This window comes from Oratosquilla oratoria, chromosome 15 (genome assembly GCF_046742065.1).
Source record: "Oratosquilla oratoria isolate Oo_2021 chromosome 15, ASM4674206v1, whole genome shotgun sequence".
NCBI lineage: Eukaryota > Metazoa > Arthropoda > Malacostraca > Stomatopoda > Squillidae > Oratosquilla > Oratosquilla oratoria.
Genome location: NC_134791.1, coordinates 35,328,863 through 35,338,862, shown reverse-complemented (window position 1 = coordinate 35,338,862; position 10,000 = coordinate 35,328,863). Strand labels below are relative to the sequence as shown.

The window sequence follows — 10,000 nt, the reverse complement described above, 5'->3', positions numbered from 1 at the left end:
GCTACACTTAGAGATATTGAAGTTCATTTGCCATTTCACCGACCATGTTAACAGTTTATTAAGATCATCCTGCAGAATCTGGGCGTCTTCTCCTGACCTAATTAGGCGTCCTATTTTAGTGTCGTCCGCAAACTTACTAACATCACTATTTAACCCATCGTCTAAGTCGTTTATATACATAATGAACAATAAGGGACCCAAAACCGAGCCCTGGGGGACCCCGCTAGTAACATTGCCCCACCTAGATTTTATTCCATTTATGGTGACCCGCTGTTTTCTGTTACTAATCCAAGCTCTAATCCATTCTAACACTTTTCCTCCTATGCCATGGGCTTTGATTTTATTTAGTAGTCAGTCTCTGGTGTGGCACTTTGTCGAACGCTTTGCTAAAGTCAAGGTAAATAACATCGTAATTTTCATTGTTGTCTGACGCCTTATATACCTTAGTGTAAAAGGATAGAAGATTAGTCACGCATGACTTACCTTTGGAGAAACCATGCTGTGAATCACGAATTAAATTATGCCCTTCAATGTGTTCTCTGAGTCTATTTACTATTATTGATTCAAGCATTTTTCCTATAACCGATGTCAAACTGATTGGCCTGTAGTTGCATATGGTCGATCTATCTCCCTTCTTAAAAACAGGAACAACGTTTGCCTGCCTCCAAGCAGTTGGAACAGAACCAGTGTCTACCGATTTATTGAATATTTCAGTTAACTGGTCGCAGATTTCAAATTTACACTCTTTAAGCATTCTTGGAAAAATTTCGTCCGGACCCGGAGATTTTGTAGCTTTAAGTCTGTCAATCTGCTTGATAACTTCTTCTTTACTAATGCTGATATTAGTTAGGCTATATACTACTATATATATATATATATATATATATATATATACATATATTTATATATATATATACATAATATATATATATACATATATATATACATATATATATATATATATATACATACATACATATATATTATATATATATATACATACATATATATAATATATATACATATAAAATACCAAATACTTCAAAAATACCAAATGTAGCAATGTGAAATTGGATAAAACCAACAATTTTCATAAAGTTAAATATAATTATAAATTCTTATGCCTTATTTGTGTCTCTTTTGATGTATTACTGCAGGAGCTTAATATTCTGTGATATTCTAATTGCAGGTTGGCCAAAGTGAAGTACCGATAACTATGGCAAAAAGGTCACACATTTGATGAGATCTGTGCCCAATACCGCAGATATGTCACAACTAGATATGGAAAAGCATGCATTGTCTTTGATGGGTATGAAAGTGGTCCATCCATTAAAGACGCGACTCACCGACGCCGAGCAGGGGGCTCTGTTGGTGTTAATGTGTCACTGACCCCTTTAATGGTGTTCAAATTAAAAAAGGATGTTTTCCTAGCTAATCAAGAAAACAAACAATTGTTCATCAAATTGCTGGGAAAGAGTTTGGAGGAAGCAGGTTGTAAAGTAGTCCATGCATCTGGAGACGTTGAGGTATTGATTGTGAAGACTGCTCTAGAACTGGCACAGACAGGAGAAACCATTTTGATAGCAGATGACACTGACCTATTGGTCCTTCTATGTTATCATGCCAATAGATATGATGGTTACAACATCTACAACCAAAGGCTAGTGCAAAAAGTGTGAAAGTCTGGAACATCAAAGAGATGAGGAAATCTTTGGGAGATGTGGTCTGTTCCAACATTCTTTTCATCCATGCACTACTGGGTTGTGATTCTACATCCAGTGTTCATGGAATTGGGAAGGCAGCGTCCCTTCGAAAGGTGATGAACAATAGAAACTTCCTCAAACTGGTAGAAGTGTTTGGCAAGGATAGCAGTGCAGAAGAGGTTATTGAAGCTGGGGAGAAGGCTTTAGTGTGCCTGTACAATGGTAATGATGGGGAAAACATCAATCATCTCCGACTGAGGCGCTTTAAGGAAAAGGTTGCAAAAAGCTCAAAGTATGTTGAGGCCAAATCATTGCCACCAACAAGAGCAGCTACGAAATTCCACAGCCTTCGAGTTTACTTCCAAATTCAGGAATGAAAAGGTAGAAACCATCTAAAACCTGACGAGTGGGGATGGAAACTTTCAGATGGTAAATTACAACCAATCAAGAGTGACTTGCCAGCTGGTCCTGTAAATGTGTTGGCTATAATTAGGTGTAACTGTACTTCAGGGTGTACTACAGCAAGATGCAGTTGCAGGAAACATGGCATTCACTGTTCAAACTTGTGTGGTAATTGCAAAGGCCTCCACTGCACCAACTCACCACAGCCAGATCTTGATGATGATGAAGTTACCTTTGACTAGTTCTTGACAAGAAATGTTCTTTGGTCCGTTCATGAACTTGTTCTGTGGTGATTATGCAAGAGCCTTGCCCCAGCATTCGACCAACTGACCATTCCTTTATTGTAAATTGTACTTATTTTGTACCTATTTTTTTATGAAATGTCAGGAATTAATGTGAAAATTGTTGCCTTGAAAAAGGCTACTTAGTCTGTTTTTGTACCTTTTATATTCATATTTGTATAAGAAATAAAAAAGCATGAAAACAATGGCAGGGGCTAGTCATTTTCTGGTGTTAGTTTATTATTAAGCATATAGCTACCTATCATTACAATTTAAAACACCAAGAAAATGTCAAGCTGGCTTGGGGTGGGCCCTGTGTGGGTTTTCATGCAAAAAATATTTTTTATTTCTAATTTAATAAAGGTTTTTTGTCAGGAAAAACGTTTATTTTTGTCAGTAATTGTCAGGAATAATGGACATACTTGTCAGGAAATGTCAGGAATTTTATGTCTCGAAATTTTAATATTGTTAAGTTGGATTTTAAAGATGGCGGCCGTTGACCCCTTTCCGCAAGGTTAATTTTGGTAAACTTTTTTCTATCTGAAAGAGAGGTTATTCATGCCCAATATGCAAGTTAAAAACCTTTGTTAGCAATTTGTTTGAGGTTCAGCCACATTTTGACTGGACTAATAGGACGACACTACTATTAATACATAAGCTTAACTTCACAAGTTGGTAATGAAATGCCATTTTACTGTTAAAATCCTAATTCTGTTGGTTTTCTTTTGTTGTTAATTTCACATATTAACTGTCCTTGAAAAGTGACCACATGAAGACACTTATCTATACATACCTTCAACTTCACAAGTTGGAAATGGAATGTCATTTTATTGTTAAATTCCTAAATCTGTTTTCTTTTGCTATTAAATCTATATGTCAACTGTGTGCTCGAACAGTTGTAACATTGCCACATTGTTATCATATATAGGCATACGCGGGTGTTGACTTCTACGTGGGTGTCGACAGTTCATGCCACGGCAGCACTCAATATTTAATTGCAACCTCCACAAGTAACGTTTATTTGTTCTGTGATAGAAATTGAAGCATTTCAAAATGCGTGGGAGTTGATGGAATAAGTAGAGTAGGAAACAAGTACCGTCTACTTGTTGCAAAATTATATTTCCATGCAAAGATTAAAAAATTATCTGGTGATCCAGAGGAGGAAGAGAGGAAGAATAACATTTGGTTGGAAGAAATAGTACCAATAATAATAATACAAATATAATGAACGGGAAAAAGAAGAATATGCATAATCAAAACAAGTTATAACCAAAGCGTCAGTGTGATCAAATTCGTTTGGGAAAATCTATAATTACAACAATAATATTTCTTCTTCTTCTTCTACTTGATGATGAAGATGGTAATAATAATAATAATAATAATGATAATGATGGTACTAATAATAATAATAATAAAAAGAAATAATAACAATAATAATATTAATGTTAATAATACTGTACTCACCTACAACACTCAAGTAGACAATGTGACTCATGGGTGGGGTGGTCGAGACTTGGCATTCATAGGCACCTGCGTCTCGCTCCTGAACATAGTGGATCTTGAGCAGCCAATCATCCGACCCGTGCTGGTGCACTGCTTTGAATCTCTCATCAGAGGTGTAAGTGAACCTGCCCACGGTCAACAAATGGAGATCTCGACTTCTCATCCACGACACCTGCAAGAGATAAAAAGAGAAAATAAATAAATAGAAAAAGAAGGTTGATTTAGAAATATGGTATTGAGGAGGAGTGTATTGCTATACAACTGCACATGCCCGTATGATGTATATACGAGTCAGTTTTAAAAACCCGTGTACGCACACACACACACACACACTTCCATGTATATATACTTTTCAACGTGTGTATCCACACACACACACACACACACACACACACACACACACACACACACACACACACACACACACATACACACTATACTCTCCAATATATGCATGCACACCCACACACTAAAGCTACGATTACACTAATCAACGGAATGTTTGAAGTCCAACCTTTGCATTCGTCCATCCTTGCATTCGTCCATCCTTGGACGCGAGTCAAACCTTACCGTTTAGAGATGTTCCCACCAATCACATAAAAGGAGTTACACCATGCCCTACACTCTATCCAATTTGAGGAACTCTCAATGGCACAGCCAACGCCATACAAGTTTCTCAAATATTTTACTCCAAATAACTTTGAAAGAATCGAGATCTCTCTAAAAATACACAGTTGACGAACTTTGTATCTCTCTTACACACACACACACACACACACACACAAAGAACGGCAACTGAAGGGTTCACTCAAAGAGAGATCATATTATTATTATTTCTTAGTATAATCGATATGCCTCACATTCCAAAGCGCCTCTTATGGTCGTATCTTCTCTAGCAGAGCCTGGATAACTTCAGTATTCCACTTTATCACGGCGAGAAGCATAAATACCAAGCAAATGGTGAGAAGATTTTTCGAGCGTGATATATATTATATATATATATATATATATATATATATATATATATATATATATATATATATATATATATATATATATATATATACGCTACAGCAGTACTCAAACGACTGTTTGAGTGTTGCCCCTATATACGTTCCATAAAATTTCTTTTCTATTTCAAGATAATTTTATACTATTGAATAATTCATCTCTTATTACTGAATAAGTTGTATATATATTTTTTCAAAGCTGTAAATATAAATACTGTAAACATATACCTTCATTTTTCTCCCTTAGATCTCGTCCAAGGTATGGACTCCAATGGTATTGGGCCTCCAACCTTGAACGAAATCCATCTGAGTCGTTGGAATTCAACCCTTCCATTGACTAGTGTAAATATGGCTTAATACAATGACTTGTTTGACTATATCATACAGTATGTTCACATTGGCAAGACTCACTTTATTCCTATTTTCTTATTTCCTTCTATCTTATTCTCCATTTCTCTCTGTGTATCCCATACCTCCTCTTGCTATCGATCTCCCCCTTGCGGTCGATTGAAGAGGCAGAATCTCATAACTCGAAGTCGGGTTGGCGGGGGGCGCACAGTCGTCTTCGTCATCCACCTTCTAACTTGCCTGCAGACCAATCCCAGGCCCACTTTCGCCAAACTTGTTCAAATCGCTCGTCTCTCCCCCTCCCCCTTCCCCCTTCTCCCCCCCCCCCTACTCACTGTCACCACCCTTCCCATGGAGTCCACTTTTCATCTCCTCTTCCTCCTTCTCCCTCCTCTTCCTCTTCCTCCTTCTCCCTCAAGATCGAAGACCTTGATTCCTGTAAGGGTCCTTTCCTTTCATACTACCAAGAGTCTTCGAATATATTTCCTCCTCTTCCTTCTTGATTCTCCTCCTCCTCTTCTTTTTCTTCTTCCTTTTCTTCCTCCTCCTTTTTTCTCTTCCTTGTTCTGATCTTGCTACTACTCCTCTTTCTCCTCTTTTCCTTCCCCTTCCTCTTCCTTCTTCTGCTCCTACTGTTCTTGTATCTCCTCTTCCTCTTTCTACTCCTCCTCCTCGTTTTCCTTTTTCCCTTCATCCTCCTCCCTTCCTCTTCATCTCTCTGATTCTATTCCTTCTTCTGCTTCTGCTCTTCCTTCTTCTAATCTTACTCTTTGTCCTCTTCTCCTTCCTCCTTCCCCGCTTCCTCTTCCTCCTTCTGTTTCTCCTGCTTCTGTTCCTCCTGTTCCTCTTCCTCTCTCTACTCCTACTTCTCGTCTTTCTCTTCTCCTCCCTCCTCCCTCCTCTCTTTCCTCTTCCTCCTCCCTTTCCTCTCCCTCCTCCTGCGCGGTGACCCCATCCTCCCTTTATAATATCTCCTCACAGAAAAATCTATCACTCTTGGGAACGTTACCAAAGCATCCATCCACATGCCTCAATATAGCGGTTCACTTTAAAGGCTTTACTAAGGCGAAGCTCCATAGGATTTTTATCCCAATACCTTAAGCTACTATTACACTAGTCAACGGAATGGTTGGATTCCAACTACTCAGTTGGATTTTATCCAAAGTTGGAGGATTTGACTAGAATAACCGTGGCTGCTACTGTCATACTAGTCCAATCCTCCAACCTTGGACAAAATTCAACTGAATCATTGGAACCCAACCATTCCATTGACTAGTATAACCATAGCTTTAACAACAGGGCCTCAGATATTCGTGGTCTCCACTGATAAGAGCACTGTTTTGTTTAGGGTCCACCCCCTTTCCCTAGAGGTAAAGAGAAATGTGGGTTTTATCACAAGAACATCAATATTAAACCAAAGACATCAGTATTGCAGAATTACAAGAACCTTTGCGATCACTCAACATCTCATCTTTTTTTTTATCTTTTTAAAGAATAAACTTCATTTTTCTATTTGTTTACTTTTTAAGTTCTTCTTTCCAGACACTCAACTTGCTCATCTATTTTTCATTTTTTCTTTCTTAAAGACACTCACCTTCCTTTTTCTGTTTGTTTTTCAGTTTTTCTTTTTTTTTCTTTCTTAAAGACGTTCAACTTCCTTTTTCTATTATTTTTTTCTCCGAAAGATTCTTAAAGATTCTCTGCTTCAACTTTTTCTTCTTTTTCTTCTCCCATCATCCTCTCTTTCGGACCATTTCCGTCATCTTTCCATAAATACATTTTGATATTCTTTTTCAATTTTCTTTATGACTTAAATGACATGACTACATTCTTTTTCTTTTGTCATCAAGTGGTTTAAGTCAGTTACGAAAATCCCTCTAGCTCAAGTATTTTCATCTTGGCAAGGGACCGCGAAGTTTTGCTTGAAGCGTCTTATAGCTTATGAATATGTGATTATTTTCTATGTTTTTACATTATTCCTGTATTTCATTTGGCGCAAAATGTATTCTAATAATAAGGATCGTATTTGTATATTAGTATATGTTCACAAAAAAAACACACGAAAAAATATGATAATAGTGGGTTATACAGGTTTCAAAACTTTGAGAAAGGGGTAGGTGGGTGGATGGGGGTCGAGTGTGTAAAAGCATTGGAAACCACTACTCCAACCCATAGAACTAAAGATCATTCTTACATTTTTCCTATCTGTCGCGACAAGTTCTTTTCTTCTCCTTCGACACTAGTTCGAGGTCACTTCCTGGAAGAGTCTTGCCAACCACGAAGGATTCTGATCTCCATCAGAAGTCTTCAGTTTCATTCTTCGTCATTTTAATTGGGGTTAACAACTTCGAGGTCACCTCCTGGAAGAGTCTTGCCAACCACGAAGGACTGATCTTCATCAGATGTCTTCAATTTTATCCTTCGTCATTTTAACTGAGGTTCACAATCTCTTTCCCGCTAAATACTTCCACCTCGATCATCGACGTCTCCCTAAAGGTACGTTTTGCTTGTTGCGATTATTGTTCAACGATGACCGTTCATGGCTCAATGATGATCGTCAAGTGATTGTCTAGTGCACTAATTCTATGTTTTTGAGTGGGGCTGTTTTGCTTCGAGCTGCAAAGTACGAGGTTGATCATTTTAACCGAACCTGCCAACACAGTTTACCCAAATATGATGCCAGGTAGGATGCAAGTCAGTCGCCATTGGGTGTGGTTGTAGCCTAATAATAATCATACCGAACAAAACACACCTTTAGTTGAGACGTCACACGCTTCTGTCTTACCGGAAGACACTTCTCCTCCTCCATACTGTCTGTCGCCAGGTGATTTTATTCACCTCCGTATTTAATAAGGAAATAGGAGAGAACTGACTCACCAACAAAGTGGTTAACGGATGGAATAGACTTAGTAACCATGTAGTGAGCGCTGAATCAATTGGTTGTTTTAAGGGAAGATGAGATATCTCTATGTATAGGGATGACAGGTGGTAAGGGACATGGAACTGCCTAGTGTAGGCATTATGGTCTCTTGCAATCTCCTCCATTCTTATGTTCTAATGTCTCTTGTATGTACCGAAGGTGTAATAGTCCATCTTAACTAACACTTTCCGATGCAAATTTTTCTTTTCGTATCAGAGGAGTCAACAAAAAATAATCTTTACGTTAGCCTTTTCATTTTTTGGTTACGATTTATCCATATATTCTGGCTGCAGCCTGTGGATTTTATTCAGCCGTGGGGAGAGATGAGGCAGATTTCTGCACAGTGATAGTTAAGTCTAAGTTAAGCTAACAAGGATATATATTTGTGTTCTTCATCCTCCTCTCATCCAGAGTAAATATCCTCTGTTTTGTTCTCGCATTGAAGAAGAAACCCCAAAGGAAGTACATGGGTTTCACTTGTGTATATTATCATTTTCCAAGTGGTTACCGTGTAGAGCTCACGAGTTCGATTCCGGGACCCGATACGTGCTTCTTGTGTTGGTTCCTGACAGCCCTGGCCAAGCGGGGAGGCGACCCAAACATCGGCTTAAAAGAGAAGCGACTTACCGCAAATGACAGGGTTAACCATACCAGGGGTTTTTCACTTCCCACACCGTGGGGGTGGAATGGTGAGTTTTTATAAAAAATTTCCCTAAACCACAATTAATCCTCTTATTTTGTCAAAATGTTCTATTTCTCGCTGCATCATCCTATACTTGATCTATTACTACTGATTTTCCGAAAATAGAATCCAACACAGTACATTTGCTATTTTAGTATTCTTGTTTGATGTAAGTTACATATAATTTTTCTTTTATGAACTCAAATTCTCTTTCCCTAACTCTCATTCTCCTCACCACGAATCCAGCTTAGTCAAGCATTATCCTGTCCTCGCCTCTCTTCTCCCCTCCTCTCTCATTTCCTCCTCTGTCTTCTCTAATTTCCTCTCATTTCTTCTCTCCTACCTTTTCTCCCCTCTCCTTTCTCATTTCCTCTTCTCTCTTCTCCTTCCATTCCATCTCCTCTTTATCCTTCATATCCACTTATTCTCTCTTTCCTTCCTCTTCCTCTCTGTTTTTGGTTGCTACTCGATTCATCTCCTCTTTACCCTCCTCTTTCCACTAATTTCCTCCTCTTCTTTCTTCCCTTCTCTCTTCCCATTTCTCCTCACATCGTCTTTCCTTGACTCTCATATCATCTCCTTGTCCTACTCTTTATTTACAGTTATTTTCCTCCCCTCTTCCTTCCACTCCTCTCCTCTCCTTACCTCTTTATCCTCCTCTTTTTTCCACTATTTCTTTCCTCCTCTCCTGTCCTCTCTTCTCCTTCCTTCTCTCTTCGCCTCCTTAAGCTCCTGTTTCCCCCTCTTATATTTCCCTCTTCTTCATTCCTCTCCTCTCCTCTCCTCTCACAATCACCCCTGCGTGGCCAATCATCCGTAAGCGCCATTCGCTCTTTCCAATTTGCAGGCAACCACCTAGCAAGTCAGCAGCTGCTCAGCAGCAGCAGCAGCTCAGCTAAGCACATAGAGTAGGAGCAGCAACAGAAGTAGCAGTTGCAGCAGCTGTAGTTCTTCTAATGTATTGCTGCATTCTTTTTCTATCATCAACATGAGGATTTTCTTCATACAGACTTGATGCACCGATGTCAGTGAAATTAAGAAAATTATCATATTTTGGAGAACAATAGTGTTTTCTATTCTTGTTATACAAGAAATCCTCCCTCTCCCTAAAAATAATAATGATAAATAAATTACTAAATAATTAAGTAATA

General features: G+C 38.5%; 1 protein-coding gene across 2 annotated transcripts in view; it reads right to left on the bottom strand.

The window, feature by feature from the left end:
• The window catches only part of LOC143033404 (zwei Ig domain protein zig-8-like), a gene marked incomplete in the record, with an annotated part of 856,967 nt that overhangs the window by 248,534 nt on the left and 598,433 nt on the right, over window positions 1-10,000 (bottom strand). For both annotated transcript variants that reach the window (XM_076198788.1, XM_076198789.1), the window contains 1 exon segment: window positions 3,851-4,061. In XM_076198788.1, the coding sequence (XP_076054903.1) occupies window positions 3,851-4,061 (211 nt within the window).